The 21,450-nt window shown below is 34.0% G+C and overlaps 3 protein-coding genes and 1 long non-coding RNA gene across 4 annotated transcripts; 2 read left to right on the plus strand and 2 right to left on the minus strand.

Moving 5' to 3' along the window:
• Positions 1–1,608: 1,608 nt before the first annotated feature.
• Positions 1,609–4,001, minus strand: LOC114286545 (uncharacterized). Its single transcript, XM_082897200.1, has 2 exons — positions 3,783–4,001; positions 1,609–2,541 (listed from the first exon to the last, which is right to left on the minus strand). Exons 1-2 carry the CDS (start codon positions 3,999–4,001, stop codon positions 1,609–1,611), a joined length of 1,152 nt encoding a protein of 383 aa, XP_082753326.1.
• Positions 4,002–5,795: 1,794 nt separating this feature from the next.
• On the plus strand, positions 5,796–8,656 carry LOC114286570 (large ribosomal subunit protein eL19z). The gene is made up of 5 exons (XM_028229754.2): positions 5,796–6,028; positions 7,072–7,194; positions 7,367–7,680; positions 8,291–8,349; positions 8,433–8,656. Exons 1-5 carry the CDS (start codon positions 5,917–5,919, stop codon positions 8,455–8,457), a joined length of 633 nt encoding a protein of 210 aa, XP_028085555.2. The 5' UTR covers positions 5,796–5,916; the 3' UTR covers positions 8,458–8,656.
• Positions 8,657–10,075: 1,419 nt separating this feature from the next.
• LOC114286569 (putative ethylene response sensor 1) lies at positions 10,076–15,470 on the minus strand. The gene is made up of 6 exons (XM_082899664.1): positions 15,338–15,470; positions 13,215–14,150; positions 12,189–12,557; positions 11,827–12,093; positions 11,250–11,377; positions 10,076–10,844 (listed from the first exon to the last, which is right to left on the minus strand). Exons 2-6 carry the CDS (start codon positions 14,121–14,123, stop codon positions 10,625–10,627), a joined length of 1,893 nt encoding a protein of 630 aa, XP_082755790.1. The 5' UTR covers positions 14,124–14,150; positions 15,338–15,470; the 3' UTR covers positions 10,076–10,624.
• Positions 15,338–15,884, plus strand: LOC145804730 (uncharacterized). Its single transcript, XR_014347085.1, has 2 exons — positions 15,338–15,409; positions 15,762–15,884. It is a non-coding gene; the product is annotated as an uncharacterized LOC145804730 (long non-coding RNA).
• Positions 15,885–21,450: the final 5,566 nt, after the last annotated feature.

Here is a 21,450-nt window from a genome sequence, read left to right on the forward strand (position 1 = left end):
ATCATATGCCTAGTGCATTGGAATTGAAAAAAGTGAATCATACTAGGCATTTTAACTAACAAGTATTATATGCCTAGTGCATTGGAGATGCTCTAACATTTTGGCCATTCCCAGTTGGGTTGGTTGGTGTTTGGGAATAAAAGAGTGGTGTTTTATGGCTGGCAGCTAGGTTCCTATTTATAGATAGCAGCTATGTCGTTTTGGGTTGAGTATTGAGTGAGAGTGTGTATCCAAAAGGTCAAGACTTGAAAAGATAAGAAAATTTCATATTCTATCCGCGCGAGAGTAAATATTTTATACTAGCAAATATAAGGTTTTTTTTTTCCTCAAATATTATAAAAAATTTAAAAATTCAAGTATTTAAATTGAATACCTGTGTCACACTTTTATTCTTATTAGGTCTGGAAAAATAACAGAGTCTATGCAATAGTGATTGGTAGAGACTTAAATTAGATTAAACTTAGGTTGTGGGTTGGCCAATGATTGCTGGAGCGTGGCCACAACTCCAAACTCTATTTCGTGGTGGGGCATGTAATCAATGCGTGTGCCAATCCTTAACAAAATTATGTGACTGAAATGGTTTTATTATTTGTTAAAAAAAGAAAGAAAAGGGTTTTATTAAGAATATATTCTCATGCTTATCCCGGTCCCATGCAAATGATTTATTCATTTGCCCATGCATTGTTAATTTTTAACCATTTTTCTAAGATTTTCAATGAATAATTATTCACCCGTCTTGGATTATCATGTAATATTTTTTATTTAGGTGTTGTTTGAGAAGAGTTCTTTTAGTGATTATTGGACTTTTTTATAAGATGAAAAAAAATTATGTGTTTGGGAATGCATTTTTTTTTTTTTTGTGATTTTTTTTAATTGTATAGAAAAATGTGAAAAACTGATGTGATTTGATTTTTTGTCAAAAATTCTCATTTAATCCTTATTTTAGTTGTATGGAAAAAGTTAAAGCGAGGGTATGTTGGTTTTTTTACACCGGTAGAAGTCATTTTTTTTAGATATATGCCAAACATGTTGATTTTTGGTTTTCTATAGTGATTTTTAGTTTTTTTTTTTAATGCTAAAATAGCCACTTTCCAAACAAGATCTCAATTTTTATTTATTGAGAATATGACGTAGACAATGCTACATAATACTTTTAAAGTATCTAATAATACTTTTAAAGTATCTAATAATTTTGATTTTCATTTGGGAAGAGTGACTTTTCATATGTGAATCGAATCATTCAATCTTTTAAGAGGGAGGTGAGTCCCACAATTATGAACATTATTGTTTTAAATTTCATTTTTCTCTCATAATCAGTGATCTACATTATTGTTTTAAATTTCATTTTTCTCTCACAATCAGTTATCTAGAGGGAGAGAAGCTCAACCCTAATGATATAAAAGGTGGGACAATATATATATATATATATATTGTACTTTTTTTAGAACAAAGCACAGCAAAGCAAATCTATTAAGCTAGAAAATATTGTCTTACAGTAGTTGCAAGGTAGTGAGCATCTTGAACCACATCTCTCTCTATCTTTTCTAATACAACATGATGAAAATATTTACAGTAATACAATATATCAGTCAAAATAGATTGGAGACGCTAATCATTGTCTTGATCTTGGTTTTGAAATAACAGTAGTAGTACTAAGCAATCCATTTGTAAAAGCAACCTTGTGATGCTGTGGCTGTATGCCCAACGCAGAGCCTGGAACACTGTAGCCGCTTCTATTTGTTGGGGAGATAGTATTGGTGGCCCTAGAATAGCTTCTTCACAGACCAGCTGGTGATCTTTATCAAAACATACCCATGCCAATCCAGTTCGTTCGCCGATCGAGAGCCAAGATCCATCCACAACGATATGTATCCGCCAAACATCTGCAGTAGGTGGTGCAACATTCTGCAAAATAACCTGATTAGCAATTCTGTTTTGAGGAAAATTACAAGAGTGGGATAACTCATAGGAAACATGATGCTGTGGTGAAAGAAATATCGATAATAATTCAGTAGTTGTTGTGATCGTGCGTTCAATGGACATAGTTGCACTATGAAATTCAACAGAATTGCGTTGCAGCCAAATAGCCCATAATAAGGCAATGGAATGAATTAAAATCTCTGAGTCATGAATATGCTGCACCCAACCTTGAAACCATGAAAAGAAAGACAGAGGTCTTCCAACTCCAAAATCTAATCCTAATACCAACCCGCGCCAAACCCTTTGGGAAATTGGGCAATCAAAAAATAAGTGTTCAATAGATTCCTCATGCTGAAAACACCTTGAACAAATTAGATCAATAGTCAACCCTCGTTTCTTAAGTTCTCCTTTCACCGGGAGAATGTTATGAAGACATTTCCACACAAATAAGATCCATTTGAGAGGGATCTTTAATTGCCATAATCGTTTCCATACTAACCAGTCTGGATCAGGCCTACAATAGTCCGGAAAATGTCGGATCAACGCCTGTCTATAACCCGATTTTACCGAGTACTCTCCACATTTGGTCAGACCCCAAACAATTTTATCCTCAATGTCATCCTGAGAAATGTGTATAGATAAAATATAAGGTATAATATGCTTAGGAAAAACAAGTACAATAACTCTATGCGCCAAGAGCGAAGTAATGGATCCATTAAATGTGCAACCCGCATGTCAGGACAAATATCACTCCATCCTCTGCCTCTACAAGGGTTGGTAACTAGCGGAATCCATTGATCCTTAAACGAATTAATACGTTGTCCATTCCACACTACCCACTGAAGCCCGGAGGCCAACAATGACCGTTCCCATAATATACTCCGCCATCCCCATGAAGATGACGACGATTGTTTAGTGTCAAGAAAGGAACGTCATTGACAATATTTACCTAGCAAAACTCGTGAAAGCAATAAATTGGGAAAGGACAGAACCCGCCATGCCTGTTTCACTAATAATGCTTGATTGAAACACATAAGGTTTCTAAATCCCAGACCACCCCAGTCTTTCGGAAGGCATAAATATGTCCATTTTTTCCAAGATATCCCTTTACCCCTGGCTGAAGCCCAAAGAAACTGATGAATAATTGATGTAAGCTTATGCTGGAAAGAGTCAGGCATGCGGGAAACAGACATTAAGTACACAGGAATAGATAGAAGGACATGTTTTACCAAAATTCCCCGGCCTGCAAAATTAAAAAAATCACATTTCCATCCTTGTAGCTTGGAACTAACTTTGTTCAAAATTGAAGTAAAGATCTCCGACTTAGTACACCCTGAGAACCCTAAATTAGCACCCAAATAGATTCCAGGTTTGGATACAACTTTAACACCAAATAGGGAGACAAGCCAGTCCCTGGCTTAATATGAAAAATTAGGGCTGAGAAAAAGCTCCGATTTGTGAAAGTTTATGCGCAGCCCGGAGTAGTGGCAGAATGCATTTAAGAACCAATGGAAACACCAAATTTCAGCTGGCTTATAATTTAGGAATATGAAACAATTGTCGGCGAAAAGCAAATGTGAAATTGGGGAGGGGGACTACCGACTAATGGCAATACCTCGACAAACATTAAGAGACGCCAAATGCGCAAAACCTTCTGACAAAACTTGCATAACCAACAAAAATAAATACGACAAAAGGGGGTCTCCTTACCTCAGACCCGCAGAAGGTTCAAAAAATTCAGACGGAGTTCCATTAATCAAGACAGCAAATTAGACAGTAGAGGCACATTGAGAAATCAATTGAATCCACTTAGCGGAGAACCCCATTTTAGCCATTACCGCCTCAAGGAAAACCTAACTCACTTGATCATAAGCTTTGTTCATGTCCAACTTCAACCCAAAACTGGACAAACACCCCTTCTTTTTCTTCTTCTTTATATATTCAAGAATTTCATGGGCCAATAAAATATTGTCGAAAATAAGTCTACCCTTCAAGAAAGCACATTGGTTATCGGCAAGTAATTCAAGTAGAACCAAACTAAGTCTATTGGCTAGAACTTCAGCGCCTATTTTATAAATCATGTTACACAAACTAATAGGCCGATAATCATTTACAGTGAGTGGGCTCTTCGTCTTAGGAATAAGACAGATGAATGTTTTATTAAGCGGTTTAAATAAGGACCCCATATTAAGAAACCCCAAAACAGCCTCAGAAATCGAAGGCCCCACAATCGACCAATATTTTTAATAGAATCCTGTTATAAACCCATCCGGTCACGGAGCCTTAAACTTCCCCATTTGAAAGACAACCTTTTGTATTTCCTCAATGGAAAATGGTTGTTACAAGAGATTGTAATGATGTAAAGTTAAATGACAATTAATAACACTAAGTAAATTAAAATGGGAGGGAAAGGAACCTAATTCGGTGTAAGAATCCCGTGATGGTGAAAAAAGTTGCTGAAAATGCTCCACAAAAGCCCTTTGGATGTCATGCGGCCGGGTGAGAACATGTCCATCCTTATCCTGAATGACAGCGATGCGGTTCCTACTCCGTCTCCAGGACACCATTTGGTGAAAAAATTTGGTATTATGATCCCCCAAAGACAGCCAATGTTGTTTAGATCGCCGAGCCTAATATAATTCCTGCTCTTGTAACAAAATATCAAGCTGAAAACGCAATTCCTGCTCTTTAGAATGTAATCCCTGTGTCTGTAGCGATCCCTGGACCTGTTGTAAACGAGCTTGAATGTCTTCAATTTGACCTTGTATGCTCCTAAATGACAATGCATTCCAGTTCTTCAAATGCTTTAAAACTATGGCTTGGCGCTGTACACATGAAGCTGCATTTTGAATGGGCATCTTCCAAGCTTTTTGGATAATATCTTGTGTGGTCGGATCAGTTAACCAAACTGCCTCAAATCTGCCCCACTTCTTGCCATGGGGTTCCATTCGGCTAGTGTCAAGGAGTAACGAACTATGATCGGACCTTTGAATAGGCAACGTGACTAATGAAAAATGTATGAAAGCTGATGTCCAACTAGAAGAAGCCAAGACATGATCCAGACGCTCATAAACCACTTCTGACTCTTTTCTATTGTTACACCAAGTATACCACACCCCTTGAGATGGAAGATCAACCAACGCGTTGCAAAATATTAAGTCATTAAAGGCCGCTGCTCCAGGAATAATTTGCCTGTGTGAACGGAGTTTTTCTGCCCAACCACAAACCTGGTTAAGGTCCCTCATAATAATAAATAACCTTTGAAGGTGCTGAATTTTGGCTTCTACATTACTTCACACTTGGCCCCTAGTTAGAGTGAAAGGAGACCCGTACATGAAAATATTGAACCAACTTCCTTGTACATTGTCTTGAACCTGCAAAATAATGAAGTGCGCACTCCTTCACATACCTCGACCAGATTACCATCATGCCAACCAACCCATAATCCACCAGCTCTACCATTACAGTCAACTCCGCAATTATATTTGAATCCCAAAGAATACCCAATTTGATTGACCTGCTTAAAAAAGAAATTTTGATTTAATAAAGTGTTATTTATGATTTTTTAGTGATTTTTTTGGTGTAAATAGAAGGAAAATTATTAGGTACCACGTGTCTATACTCCTTCACCAATTATCATTCATCATGCCCTATCATATTCCTTAATCACTGAATATAAAATCATAATACTCCACATTTTCTACCAATCTTAATACCATGAATCACCGCCGTACTCCGAAATTATCCAATAATCACTCTAAAATCCCCCTTATTATTTGGGCTTGAGATTTGAGGCCCAAATTCTGAGTCCAAGCCCACTACAGCCTATGTGAGGCTCAATATTGTATGAATCCGACCCGAAAGCCCAACGTAATGACAGCCCTCGTCAAAACCCTAGGGCAATCTGTCGTCTGAGATGACGGTGATATAAAATGCTTATCTTGAGCACTCATCCAAGCCTCCCCTCCCTTCCTCATTCTTCCATTTGGAGAGCTCATGGTGTCGCTGAAGCTTCAGAAGCGGCTCGCCGCCAGCGTCCTCAAGTGCGGCAGAGGCAAGGTTTGGCTTGATCCCAATGAAGTGAACGAGATCTCCATGGCCAACTCTCGTAATCTCTCTCTCTCTCTCTCTCTCTTGAGGATCATTTCACTCTGATCGTTTCGATTCGATTCACTCGTTTCATTTCTGTGCGAGAAACTACGATTTCAATCCGACTTCTGCGCTAATTTTTTTTTTTTTTTTTTTTTTTTTTTTTTTTTTTTTTTTTTATGTATTCTGAACTCTGCTATCATCGATTTACTCGATTGAACCTGTTGATTTGCTGTATTTTTTTTTTACCATACGCGCGATAATATAAACATTTATGTGTATATGTTTGTGTGTGGATATGTATGTATATTTATATATATATATATATATGTATGTATTAATGCTATTGAAACACTTTACTTATTCGCAAGGTCGCTTGAGGAATTGTTAGATATGAACTGTGTATTTGCATGCTAAAGAATATCGTAGTTAAGACCTGAATTTTTTTATAATATGAAAAAAAAATAATTATGCAATGGATTTTAACATTTGTGTTAGTTTGAGAAGATTGAAAATTGAAAATTGAAAATTTACAGGTTGGTTTCACTTTAGACTGAAAATTGTCTTATTTTCATAAAACCAGTGACTTTTTACTGAATTGCTCAGCTCTCCAGGTTTCGAAACATTGCTGAACAACCGAGTCACGGTTTGATTTGTGGTTACTCTGAAGTACAATATCAATAATGAGAAAACTAGAATATCCACTTCTAATTCCTATCTTTACGTGATATATTTGTTATAGTTGAAACAGATCCGTGATTTTGCAAGGGTAAGAGTAAATATTAGTAATCTGTACATGCTGATGTCAGTGTAGTGGTTGCATTTGTGTAAAATTGATGCTCTTAATAGTTAGGGGAAAGTTTATAATTTTTAATAATTAAAATGTTAAAACTTTTTCATGGAACGGTAATTATTTTAGAAAGTACCAACTGAGGTGTAATTTTCCCTAATAGTTAGTACTTGTGTTTTATATAGTTGCATCATTGGTCTTCTTTTTATATCAAGCTTTTGCTCACTTGTATTTTTCTATATTCATATATTTCTTTGGTTTTCTGAGTGCAGGGCAAAACGTAAGGAAGTTGGTAAAGGATGGCTTTGTCATCAGGAAACCAACCAAGATTCACTCACGATCTCGTGCACGCAGAATGAACGAGGCCAAGCGCAAGGGCCGTCATTCTGGATATGGTACTGCTTTTTTATAATGATAATAAATTTGGGAGTATATTTTAATTTTTTAGTTCATCGAAGTATTTTGCACCGCTTCAGTAGTGCTAATGATGTCGTTGATGGTGATGTTGTGATCAAGTACAAGAGAAGCTTACCTAGGTTTTGATGTTGGTTCCTTGATTGATTTCAGGTAAACGTAAGGGTACAAGGGAGGCAAGGTTGCCCACGAAAATCCTGTGGATGAGGAGGATGCGTGTGCTTAGGCGCTTGCTCCGCAAGTACAGGGAATCGAAGAAAATTGACAAGCACATGTATCATGACATGTACATGAAAGTGAAGGGTAATGTTTTTAAGAACAAGAGAGTTCTAATGGAGAGTATCCACAAGTCGAAGGCCGAGAAAGCTAGAGAGAAGACTTTGTTTGACCAATTTGAGGCTAAGCGTGCAAAGAGTAAGGCGAGCAGAGAACGAAAGATAGCTAGGAGAGAGGAACGTTTAGCGCAGGTAAGATAAATATTAGCATATCTAAACTTCTCTTAATCTTTTAATTTAACAAATAAAATTATGCATAGATCTTGGATGACAGAGCAAATTAACATATTTGTTTGTTGTGTTGCCGGCAAAATAAATTTGAATTTTTCCAATTGTTTTGGTCCCATTGAATTTTATTTAATTTATTCGCATTTGTGGCCTATAATCCCTAAGCTGAGCAAGCCATCTTTGCTTCTCTACATCAGAAAATTATATGTTTAAGTATGTTATATTCAGCACCACATGCATATTTGTGATCCATTTCCCTTCTGGAAAGATGTGTGGCTTCACGTTTGTTAGTGGGTTGGATTTCGTGCTACACTCTCTCTGAATTGCCATTTTTGATCATTTCAGAATTCAGATGTATTTATTCATTACTATTTTTCTTATAGATGGTGTGGGATGTTGAATTTGAATCTTTTCATTTGCATGATGGTGATTTGAAGATAGATGGATAAAGAAAATTATAAGTTGATAGACCTAAGACCTGAAGTTCATTGTGTTGATATCTTGTGTCGCAGTTTTCAGTTGAGATCATAATTTTCTAAATGGAATACTAAGTTTCTTTTTTAAATCTGCGCAGGGACCAGTAGAGAAAGCACCACCTCCCGCAGCATCTGCACCCACAGCTCAACCCACTCAGTAAGTTTTTCTGACATAATTTTACTAATATATGATCAGGTTGTTTGGATTAGAATTTGACCAAGTGTTCCTTTTGGTGACAGGGCATCCAAGAAATCCAAGAAATGAGATCCGCAATGATGGGAGGATTGATCACTTCACATCTTCTCTGTGTTTTGGTTACTATGATAGTTGTTATTTTTGACCCAGTACGTTTTTGTTTTATGTTCTTTCAGTTATTTTGTGGAACCATGTGTTTTATATCTAGAAGAAGGCTTAAAATCTTTGATACTTGGCTTAACTTTTAATAGTTTGTTTCTGTTGTTAATGTTGGTTCGTTTTCTTTCATTGCTTCGTGTTGAGTATGTTTGTGATGGAATAAGAATGGCAAGTGTGCCTTGTTTATTTGACATAAAAGCTAGCTTATTATCAAAGAGAGAAAAGACATGATTTCAAAGTTGCAGAGCTTGCAGTATATACGACTTCTAGATCCTGAAGGAATTTTGTGATCCGGAAAATTTATTTAGCTGCCTTTGAGGCTGCTAGATTGGAATTCGGAAAGCGCTACAGATTGCACTACATAGAATCCGAATTTGAATGGTCCACATATCATACCTCTGTAACAAAAATAGCTTTTTCCTTTTCGATGCCTTAATACTTTGAGCAATTACTAGTGCCATTTTCCACCAGAATTTAGTTTCATTTGGGCTTGGCTGGACTGGACAAGTTGGTTTGCTAAATGAAATGTAGTAGTTAGGTGAAGCATTGTCATGCTGGCAGTATTCATGATGATGAAATTGACTCGTGTTGTGTTGGTCTATGATAGTGATGGTAAAGAACTAGAATATCTTTAGCTTTTAAAGTTGACTATGTAGAACTAGAATGTGCAATATTTTACGGTGGCTCTTATATGAGGATGTTAATTGAGCAGAAAACTAACGATGGGTAGTAGGTATGGTTTGGTTTGAGAAATTAACTTCATAAATTTTTCTTAGGGGTCGTTTATTAAAGCTTTCATATCTTATTTAATGTTTTTGTTTTCATATTTTTGGAAATTCAAAATGAAAATTTGTTTGGTATATGATTTTTGATTTTAAAAAAAATAAAAAATAAAATTGATTTCAAAATTTTTAAAATTAAAAAATATATATTTTCACTTGGCCACCAATCAACCATTGGCCACCACCACCCATTAACATTCTGTATCTTTTTGGTGTCTCTCTAACCACTATCTGTCCACTCTCCATCATCAACATTACATCCTGCAACTCATCAAATATATTTATCTATTTTTTCTATTTGATCCATAATTTTTTTTTAGGTACATTGAAAATTTTCTATTTGATTCATTCAAATAAGACGAAACAGAATGATCATTACTTGACAACACACTTACAAAGAAAAGTTCATTTATAAAAATGGCATTATTCTTGTGAATTTTTTTTTTCTTTTTGTATAAATAGTTTTACATACCCCCCCCCCCCAAAAAAAAAAAAAAAAAAGAAAAAAAAAAAAGTGATTTACAAACATAAAATATAATACAAAAAACACATATAAAATGATACGTCAATGACATTTGTAAATTACAAAGACAATAGTTGGTATTTTGACACAAGGTGCCAACTTATTCTGTGCAGAATTTTTATACTAAAACTTTCTTTGTACATGCTCTTTTGGTGAATAAAATTTTTTATACTAGAGAGTAAAAGTTGAATGGAGCCCATCAAAGTCCATTGCAACAAGTCGATTAGAAAATTATTTTGTTCATATACCTGACATAAATTACAGATGGTAATTAATCCAAAACAATCAATCTCTTATTTAAAAAGTATAGAGACCCCACCATTATGGTAGACTCCATTGCTTTGTTGTTTATACCTTTCGTCAGGTGTGAACAAAATTGAATCCAATCAACTAGGTATTAGCTTTGAGAGTGGGAGCACTTGTTGTGGTAATCAAGAACGGCTGTGGGAAGGCCAAGTCCTTGTGCTGATGTGTTTGCAGATCATACAATAGTGGATATACATACCATCATGAAAATGATTCAGCTACATATTTGCATTTGGATTCTTCCTTAAAAGTTGGGTAAGAAGGAATATTGCCTTCAATGATGCAGCCAGTTTGTTTAGGCTGTGCTGAGCTTTCTGCAACACCCTCCCTCCATTAAAGCCTCCAAAAAAAAAAAAAACACAAAACACAAAACACTTCATTGAACAACATCATTACTTGCACAATCTCAGTGTTGCCTTTTGATCTGCCTTGAAACCAATGATTGAAAATCTGCTTCTGTTTTCATCTAAAGACTTCTTTGATAACGCGGGAGATCTTTGGCAAAAATTTTATGTCCAATGTGTTCAGCACTCCCTTGATTTGATCTACCTGCAGTTGTGATCAGCAGCGGCATTGATTCATTTGGGCTACTGCAGATTCCAAGATTAGCAATGAATGTAACCGTGGTACCCTTCTCCAAGCCCTCACTATCAATCCAAATCTGACCTCCCATAAGATTTACAAACCTGAATCAATCATTTTAAAGGAGTGAGTGCAACTTACAAACAATGCAAATGAAGGAAACAACTTCATACTCTGCACTATTTTAAGACATCAAAATGGCTATAAATGAGATTAACAGAGCTTCCCATGAAATATATTCTGGGGAAGTGAGTAATAATTCCATATTAATCCGATCTGACCCATATGCTCCAATTTTTAATAAGATTCCAGCTAGAAGCATACAAAGTACTGTAATGCACTTCTTCAGGGTATAATCAGCAATTTGACATCAAAAGCAATGAAAAAATCCAACATAGAATAGTATTTCCAATGCCACAGGATACGATTGATTGGCTAGTGTTTCAAAATTTAATGTTGGTTCATTAGAATTATATAAACCAACACGAATTACTAATCATGAGTAATACCGTCTGCAAATGGCAAGTCCAAGACCAGCACCACCATTATTTCGACTTGATCCGCTTCGATACTGAGCAAATTTGGTAAAAATGAGTGGGATTTCTTGTGGGATAATACCGCAGCCAGAATCCTTAACCTGCAAAGTAAGGGCAACCGGGGAATGAAGAGTCTTAATTTCCTGCCAGTAACAACTAGCCCGTAGATAATTGGGCATTGTTTTTTTAACAGCTAGCCCGTAGATAATGAAGTAACAGTAATGCTACAGTTACCACATTTTTATACCATATTATGCTTACCACCTTACTTGTCAACACAATCCTGGTGTAATGATCTCATGAACTTCAAATTGGATTTTAATGTTAATTTATTTATTTTACTTCATTTTGGAAGATTTGTGAAGTTTTTTGTTGAGTTTAGACCATTAAAAAAAATAAAGTTCAAAGCCCTGCATCCCTGGACAAATTGCTCAAGTTTGCCATATGAATGAGTGCGCCTCACAGATGTTCATTTTCCATAGCCACAATACAGGTTAGATTAGAAAACCACTAAAATTAAGCCAAGTTAAAAGAAAATGGAGTACTCAACCTGAACTTTTAAGAAGAAATGGCCGTCACTTGACAGATGATAAAACTCAGGAGGTCGCCAATCTCTCAACGACTCCAGTTTTGCGATAGAAGCCACAACCGAAACATAGCCCTCCTTTGTGAACTTCACAGCATTGCCAACAATATTTAAGATTGTTTGTATAAGTCGTTTCTCATCACCAATAGCATAGACAGGTAAATCTGGTGCCAAAATTAGTGTCATGGATAACTTCTTTACAGATGTGATAGGCTTTATCAAATTGACAACCTGTAATTAAGAGAGAAAGACCAACAACATCATCATTACATGAGTGTCGCAGATGTTCAACTTAAATCCAGAAATTTTATTACTTGATAATTTACCTGAATGAAAACCTCATGAAGATTAAACACCCCAGCATCTAATTCTAGGCTACCATCTTCAAGTCTAGAAAGATCTAATACATCATTAATAAGTGTGGCTAGTAGGTTGCTACTCTTGAGGATGGTCTCTATCATAACCCTTTGTTCTGGAGTGAGTTCACTTTCTAAAAGAAGTGAAGACAATGAAATAATCGCATGCATAGGTGTCCTCATTTCATGGTTCATGACAGCCAGGAAATCATTGCGAGCACGAATAGCCATCTCTGCCTCTTGGCGAGCTAAATTTAGAGCAACATTCTGCTCCATGAGCAGATCGTGGGCTCGCACAGACTCTTCTAGAATTGCAGCATGAGAAAGAGCAACAGCTACCTGGATAAAAGAAAACACTACATTGAGAACAAGAAAAACTAACTTACAAGCCATTTTTCTTTTTTTTAGTTAGTAATTGTTTTCCCAGTGTCAAATCAATTTCCAAATAATTTTCTCTAAATTTTGTTACTAGAACTTGTGGTTAACATAGTATGGATGGTCATTGTTGATATTTATGGTTTATGGAGAAACATAGTCTACAAAACTGATATTCCTACAAACATAACATAAAAACAATAGGCAGAAGAAAAAAAAATGCAAACATAGTCTGGTAGAACAAGAAAAACAGCGTTGCGCATTAATTTTTTTATTTTTTTTGTATACATTTACACAAGTTTAAGAAAAGACCAAATGGTGCTTGTGTTGTGTCACTCAAAATGAACCTCCAACTAGTACCAGTAATGATGAGCAGCAATTGAGTGGATTTGTTATTCATTTCACAGACAATGAAAACAAACCACAAACAAGAGAATGAATCCAACAGAATTACGTTACAAAATTTTAACCAAAACAGGCAATTATAACATCCACAGTAGGTTGAGGAATAGCCACTTTAAAGCAAAGTATGAGGCAACAGAACAATAAAAAACCAGAAGAATAAAAAACCAGAAGGCAATCAAAAGAGGCACATGAAAAGACGAGTAGGTCATTAAAAACCTGGTCAGCAACAACTTCCACAAGTTCCAATTCATGGTCGCGCCATTTTCTTATACCATCCAAAGGGAGAATCAAAACCATCACAGCATAGCTTTTTGTAGAGAGCTCAGGCCAATCATTAATTTGGAAATTTGAAAGATGTAAAAGAGGAACCCGAACGGCAACAACTTCCGGTGGCACATATCTTCCTACTGGTCTAATCCTTGCCAATGGACACGTATGTGGAATTCGTATTGCTTCAGCACTATTGAAGACTTCGTTGACTATGGGAAGATTGATTGGCACAGTAGATCCAATGGGTATTAGATTGTTTAGAGTGTGAGAAAGTTGGAGATTCATGCCTCTTCGTAATGGCATCCACAAAGCGCATTCCTCCAGGTTCAAAGTCCTACCCAACTCGACAAGAGTAGTTTTCAGTATAGTGTGTCTGTCGAGGGTGCTTCTAATTTCATGAGTAAGCATTCGGACATGCCTTCCAGTTTGTTCTTGAGTAATAATAAGGCCCATCTCTCTGTCAAGCTCTTCAGCCTTATTCTTCAGAAATAGTTCCCGTGTTTTGACAGTTAGCAAATCAGGAATAATATGCACAAGCATCAGAGCTGTTGCACATGATACAACAGCAGTAGCAATTTTCGCTATGGTCATCACCACAGCAACAGTTTTAGAGTGCATAGTGAATGTCCACAAATTTATGAAGTGGGTTGCTCCACAAAGAACAATAAAAGCACCAAACTGCATTAGCACCCATCTATATGGGAAGATTGCTGATTTCTGAACAAAATAAATGAGCTCCAAGGGAATTGAAAAGTATGCAAAGGCAATAAAGAAATCTGATATATATTGATATTTCACTAGGAGCTCATCAGCAGGCCATTGAGTCTCAATGCAGCAGTCAAAGGAGGACACCATTTTCCAGCAATTGGACCAACAAAGAATCTGAAAAACACAATAATTGTTTTAAATATATTAACCATAATTCGAGCTTTAATTCACTAAGTAGTTAAGAATTTACTTGCCCAAAGAGGTGACTTCCTAGTTGTAACAAGTGCTACCAAAAGAACATTTTTATTTAGAAGAACAGCAAAAATCAATGAACTCAATACTATCACGAGGAACATTGGAATTGGTTACATTTTGGCTTCACAGCATTGGTTTTTAAATGATGGTCTGCAAATCCTTAGCCGCTATATTTCATTGTTTTTGAAGCAGATTTCATGCCTTTGTCTCTGGCTCCAACTAGTGAAGATTACATTATTGGATGATCTTATTTAAAATTGACATAATAAGACACACGTAAGAGTACAAAATGTCAAAACTTGCCATCTCTATGTGAAAAGTAGATAGGTCCATTAGATTAAACACAAGTACAAGAAGTAACAGTAACATGGATGAACAGCTACAACACATTAGAGAGAAGACTTGATTGGGGCACCAAAGGAAGATCTGCCAATTTGCTAATAAAGATGCGAAGAACGGATCTTCTCTAACTGAGACTGAAATAAGAATACATTCCAATACATTTTTAACTTTTGCACTTGTTTCTTTCCAACTCAAAATCTTTTTTAAAAAATGTCTTCAAAACTTGTAATAAAGAAATTTTTTCTGCAATCTCAATTAAGAATCTTCAGATGCTAACCTTTCAACTCTCGAGACTAAATTAACTGTGATCGACACCACCTTTAAGTATGGCTTCATTTCGGCTTAGCCAGATCATGATAAACATTCAATTCACGACAAACAAACTCTCTCCTCCGCAAACTAGTACTCAAATTCTTCAAAGTAATAGAATTTCTAACCCTAACGAGGTGAATAGCATGCAAATTGAAGTGAATTGTAACGAAATTAAAGATATTTAAGCCTATTCATCTCTGAGAACTAGGTTACTTTTTTTTTTTTTTTTTTGGTTTTTGTGTCTCTACAGTAAAAAGCTTGGTTTTGCAACCAAAGCAAGAGAAGATTTCGATTTCGATTTCATTTTCATTAGTTTTCCTCCAGTTTCTCAGCAACCAAACAGAGTATATTGAGATTTTTGTTACTTCCAAAACGAGATTAATAATTAAAAAAAAATCAGAAAACAAATGAGCGAATAAATGTGGAAAAAAAATGGAAGAGATTAGTATCACCTAGAAGTGAAAATGGAATCAGAGGACGCGATCTAAACACAGTATTGCCTCCATTTGTTGTATCAGTGCGAGGTCTGCGAGTTCTTTTCTAAGCTTTCACATCATTTACACAGAGAGAGAGAGGAGAGATGTGTTTTAGAGATAAAAAGTACGAAAACATGTTTGGTTTGGTTTTTTTTAAAAGATGTTTTGGAAAATTATTTTGAGATAGAGTTTTGGAAAAAGTGATTGATTTGATGTGTGTGAGAGAGAGATTTGTTTGGAAAACTTGTTTGATTTACAAGTTTTGGGAAATTTTTTTGGGAAAATTTGTTTAGTTTGGTTATTTTTGAAAACTTATTTGTAGAGAAAATTTCTCAAATTTTTTTCAGAAAATCAAACCAAACGAGCCCAGTATTGCCTCCATTTGTTGTTTCAGTGCGAGGTCTGCGAGTTCTTTCCTAAGCTTTCACATCATTTAGAGAGAGAGAGAGAGAGAGAGAGAGTAAAGTGGGGGAGGGGGCGCAAAGTGACGCGAAGAATTTGGGGGCATTTTCAATTGTGGGGCAGAGTTACACGTTGGTACTCCTCCCATTTATTGATTGATGGGAAATACATGCACCTTAAACACGAAAAGTTGAGTTGCTAAGTTTCAAACTTGCAAGGAGATTAAAATGAGGGAAATTGACCCATAAATTTTAAAAGGTGAAATTGTAATTTAATAAATTTTATATTTAATTTTGTACATTTAAAGATCTCATTATTCGGGGTGGATAATTTTATCCATGAATGAATTGTTTTTGGTTTAGTGATATTATGTTTGATTGATGTAGGTGTGTGTAACGTTTGGAAAAAATTTACTATAACTTTTTTAGGATTTAGTATTTATTCACGTTTTTGATGACCCACAGTGTGGTGGCCCACATCATTTCTTGAAGCCCACATTTGAAGACAACCCACTATTTTGTAGAAAACACAACTTCGTGGATCACATCAAGTAGATCAAATAGAAGTTGATGGCTCACTTCAATTTCACGAACTACATCGGAACTAACCGCAACGTTTCAGTCTCCAAAAATTGAGGATTTCAACATGCGATATGGTAGCCCACATTCGGAACCAACCCAAATGTTTCAACCTCACAAAATTGAGGATTTCGATCAAACCACATTCGGATCCAACCCAATCGTTTGAACCCCCAAAATTTCAGATTCCAAGCACATACCACTGATTTTGTGCTTTTGTCGATTGGGTTTTCACCGGAGCAACGTTTTTGTTGATTGGGTTTTCATCGGAGCAACGTTTTTGTCATTCTCATTTGGGGATTTTGTCAAACAGTTTAGCTTCGGCGTGGTTGAAGTTCATCGGAGTAGATTCTGTCAAAAAAACTCATTTTTGTCATTTTCATCGGAGTAGTAGTCTCTATCTTCGGCGTTGTTGAAGTTCGTCCACATTCCACGTTACGGCAATGCATGTATTCCAATCGACGTGAGCGGTGCTATACGTCCAACCCAGTTCTGGCAACCCAGTAGGTGTGGTTAATTTTTATTTGTGTGGCAGGTGTTGTGTGAATGGTTTGTGTAGATGGTTGGGGGTTGTGTGGTGTGGGGGCAATGGGTGTGGGATGGTTAATGTTGTTGATGTGGTGTTTCTGTTTTGTTACCAAACGCATTACATACAATACAGGGGTTAAAAAGTAATAAAATCCACAACCCAACAATGCACTGGATTTGCTGGTAAATATTACCATACAAATAGGACTAGTGAGAGTATTAAAAAAAAGGGGGGATCTCTCAATCCAAAACTCTCCCAAATGGGATTTCCCGATAATTTTCCCTTAAAATAATGGGAAATATCATGGTCGATAACAAAAAAAGGGAGTAGATTCCGTCTAGTTACAGTTGGGCCTGTAGGAGTCTACTACGGTCTTGTTTAAATAATTTGAATTTTTGATGTGTATAATTTATTGAGTATTACAAAATTATAAAAAATTACATTGATCAGATATTGATAGTTATGTGATCAAATCAGTTTTGTATTAAACAAAATGGACAGTGAACAAATTAACAGTTAACAAAAAAAGGATCCAATGAGATAACTATCGATATCCGATCAACGTGATTTTTTATAAGCATATAGTACTCGATAAGTTTTACACATTGAATAGCTCAAATTATCAAAACAGGATCCATGGTGAGCCCCTGCTACCCAACAACACTCTCTAATCCGATCTAACACTGGAGGGAAGCTACTCCTTTAAAAAAAATGAAAAAATTATATTCAATTGATAAAATAGTATAATTTTATATTTTTTAAGTAGTAATTAAATGGAGATTTAATCAAAACTCTTTCATAATAAAATTTTAATACATTAAGAGTAAATATAAAAAAAAATTCTTGAAAAGTTCAACATATACCATTATTATCAAAATATTATATTTTAAAATGATATATATAACTTTTGATGTAAATGTTGATTTTTAATAAAATTAGTATTTTTAAAATTCTCTCATTAAGATCTATCAAATAAGATCCATATTGATTACGAAATTCTTATATATATATATATATATATTACCATCAAAATTGATATAAACAGTAACAATTTATATATATATATATATATATTTTACTTTAGTATTACTCAATTATGTGTTTTATCCTTAAGCGGTTTATGAAACAAAATAAATTGGATGACCTTTTTCACCAAACAAGGATCCAATAGAGGAGTTTTGGCTAAATTTTCCTAATTAAAAAAAAATTATAATCAAACACAAATAAGATATGATTAAAAATCTCAAAATAATGTCATAAGAGCGTCTCCAATGATAAATGTTATAATAGTATTATCATTGCTATAATTTGTCAATGAATAATAATAAATTGCCAAATTATAGCAACGGTACTCTAATAGTCACATGTCATTTTGGCAAATTTCAATCAATTTTTCCTCTAATTTTGTAAGTATTGCTTGGATAAATGTTTTTTAGTATTTTTTTTATTGTTTATTTTTTGTAACCTTTTTCAAATATTTTCTAATAAAATTAAATATTTGCATTTTGTCTAACTAGACAAATAAAAAAAATTTAAAAATTGAAAACAAATTTACATTTATTTGAAAGAAAAAAAATTACTCTTATTGAATTATGTTTTTTTTCAACTGATTTGGAGCCAAAATTCTATTCACTGTGTTTGGTTTTAATCTTTTGGATTTAATTTTCTGAAAATTGAATTTTTTATTTTTCATATATTTTTTTTAATTTTTAATGAATATTTTTAAAATTTTAAACATTTTTTTTACTCTTTTAGATGGTATCTAAAAAGTAAAATATTTGTAAAAAAATATTTTAAAAAATTAATAAATACATAATAATACGAAAAATTTACTGATTTTTTTATATATATTATTTTTGGTTTTTAGTGAATTTTTTAAAGATTTTTTTCACAAATATTATATTTTTTAAGTGTATTTTTGTTAGGTGTATATAAAATTTTTTAAAAATTGCTTAAAATATTAAAAACAAAATAGAAAAATACAAAACAAAAAATTTCAATTTTCTAAAAAGTGAATTTAAAAAACTCAAACCAAATAAATTTATTAATCTTTGATGATATGGCATGTTTGACAAATGCCAAACCTTCTGTCAAATTTGACAGCAGAAATAACATTTGCTATATTTGGTAGGAAGAATAGCAGATCATTGGAAACCCTTTTTTTTTTTACTCTTGCCAAATTATACCTTTGGCACCTCCATTGGAGATGCTCTAACTAAAGAAAAAAAAAATTAATAAAAAAATAACATAACTAAGGATACATATAGTAAGAGGTGTGTATAATAGAATTATCTATAAAAATAATTACAAATCAATTGAAAACTTAATAAATATTTTATAAACTTTCTATAATATATATATATATATATATATTCTACATCTCACCACTAGGATGTAATTTCCCCATTAATAATTCCCACAAAATATGGGCCTTATGTAAAATTTTGAGTCCACCAGTGAGAGATGGGCCAACCCTTGGAAAGAACAGTAATATAGCTTTTTTCTTTTCGAATAAAATTAAAAAATTCACCAAAAATCAAAAATATATAAATTAAAAACTCGAAAACAGTTTTTAAAATTTACAAAACCAAATTGAATAATTATATATATATATATATATATTTACTTGTGATGTAAGAATGAATTTCCATCAGTCACCAAATAGAAATAGATTTTGTGATTCAAATCAAACTGATAGCTACAAGATGACTTGGGCAATGGGTTTCTCCGTGGACATTCCTTGGGCTTCCTTTGGGTTAGAGATAACGCACCAAAAAAAAAAAAAACAAATAATATTAGGGATCATAAAAAAAAAAAAATCATTAAATACATCATGAAAATTTTTCATCCTTTAATTAGTATGTGATGTTTTATTGTATGTGTAATCCAAAAGTGGAGAATATTTCATGATCATCTTCATGATATTTTTTTCATAATCCCTAGCATTACTCAAAAAAAACTCCTTAGGGTGTGTTTGTTTGGACGGACTGGATAAGGGGGAATTGTAATCCATCGGACGGTTAGTCTTGGGATACATTGTCCTCGGACTATTTGGTTGGATTGGATTTGTATCCTATGTTTGTTTAGTCATGGGATTAGATGTCTGGATTGGACTATTTTTAGTGAATCCAATGTTTGGTTGGACGGACTGGATAAGGATAAATGTTCAAAAGACTATTTTATCTTTGTAATTTATAATTTTTATTTAATATATAATTTTAATTTTAAATTTGTAATCTATAATTTAATAATTTATAATTTAACAACACTAAATTTTTTTAATTTAGAAGGCCATAATTTTTAATTTATTATTTTCAATCAATTTCCAATCAATTTCTGCCATTGCTCATTGTTCTACTTATGCTTGATATGCTTCCTTTCCTTCATCACTTTGTATGAGAGAGAGATTGAGAGCTTGTATGTATTATTCTTTTCCCTGGGCCATCAACACTTTCTGTAGATATTTTAACTTTAATTGGGCCAAATCACACTTGTAAATAAATATGGTCCAACAAAATATTTTTGGGCCATTTGAATTGGCCCTAAAATAACAAAAATAATTTGGGCAAATTTAAATTTATAATATACTATAATGCATTACTAAATTTGGGGCCCCTATTTTGGGCCAAATTTTTGGGGCTTAAGGCACAGGCCTCTGTGGCCTTAGCCCAGGGCCGGTACTAGGAACACATATATATCAAACTTTGGTTGTGATAGTATTTTTTGTATTTCAGTTATTATCAGTTAATTGTCTTTAGGGGAGATGGCTATCTCTACTGTGTCTCTTGTAGCATTTTTTTATCATACATTTTTAGTAAATTACATAAATTTTGTGTGTTTTTTTTTAATTTTTTTTAGATATGCAGGTAATTTATTATTCTTGTGTACTTCTTACTGATATTAAGTGTTTTGGATTGTTAAGAGCACTAGCCTTTATTAGGGTTTAAGATTGAAACAGAACAAGTCAATACATGCCTATATGCAACCATTGTTAGGAGGTTTTCATTGTTTCTATCCAGTCAATCAATGGAGGTGGTTCTCAAAATCACTACGCTCTCTCTGCATTTGATTTGTATGCACTTGTTAGAAGAGAAATAACAGGGTCCAAGATTGATTTAAATTTAGAGTGCTTTAAGATTGTGTTTGGATCAAGATATTTGAATATAGGGGGAATAGAAAAGTTAACTACTATTTCATTAACTTTTCTTCTTATTTTTATTTTTTTCTTCACATATTTGTACTCAATTTTTTTAATTCAAACACAATCTAAATGTGTCAAACCATTGTATCCATAACAGGGTCAAAATTGGCTTTAATTTAATGGAGTGCTTAAATGTGCCAAGCCATTGTGTCCATATCATTTTTAGATAGAATTTGCAACTTAAAATGGCCTATATATAGCATAAAATGAGCCAAGTAAGGATTCCATATAAAGAATGCGAAAATAATTTCCTTCGTTATGTTTCAAATGTTTCCAATTCAATCCTTTAGAGCATCTTCCCCTAAATCTTCAAAAATTGATATGACAATTTTTTTTTTCAGATGGTAAGTTGACATATGCAAATTTGACATCTCTAAAA

This window comes from Camellia sinensis, chromosome 12 (assembly GCF_055761805.1).
Source record: "Camellia sinensis isolate YWXY chromosome 12, ASM5576180v1, whole genome shotgun sequence".
NCBI classification, from domain to species: domain Eukaryota; kingdom Viridiplantae; phylum Streptophyta; class Magnoliopsida; order Ericales; family Theaceae; genus Camellia; species Camellia sinensis.

Bases quoted from the DNA above. Each gene is read 5' to 3' on its own strand.
- LOC114286569 (XM_082899664.1), bottom strand. From the start codon at position 14,123: ATGGTGTCCTCCTTTGACTGCTGCATTGAGACTCAATGGCCTGCTGAT. The intron at 12,094-12,188 runs GTAAATTATCAA...TCTTAATTACAG, and splicing joins TTCATGAGGTTTTCATTCAG to GTTGTCAATTTGATAAAGCC. The intron at 11,378-11,826 runs GTTGAGTACTCC...CTTACTTTGCAG, and splicing joins ATTTCTTCTTAAAAGTTCAG to GTTAAGGATTCTGGCTGCGG.
- LOC114286570 (XM_028229754.2), top strand. From the start codon at position 5,917: ATGGTGTCGCTGAAGCTTCAGAAGCGGCTCGCCGCCAGCGTCCTCAAG. The intron at 6,029-7,071 runs GTAATCTCTCTC...TTCTGAGTGCAG, and splicing joins GATCTCCATGGCCAACTCTC to GGCAAAACGTAAGGAAGTTG. The intron at 7,195-7,366 runs GTACTGCTTTTT...GATTGATTTCAG, and splicing joins GGGCCGTCATTCTGGATATG to GTAAACGTAAGGGTACAAGG.
- LOC114286545 (XM_082897200.1), bottom strand. From the start codon at position 4,001: ATGATTTATAAAATAGGCGCTGAAGTTCTAGCCAATAGACTTAGTTTG. The intron at 2,542-3,782 runs GTGAGTTAGGTT...CACATTTCTCAG, and splicing joins TGAACAAAGCTTATGATCAA to GATGACATTGAGGATAAAAT.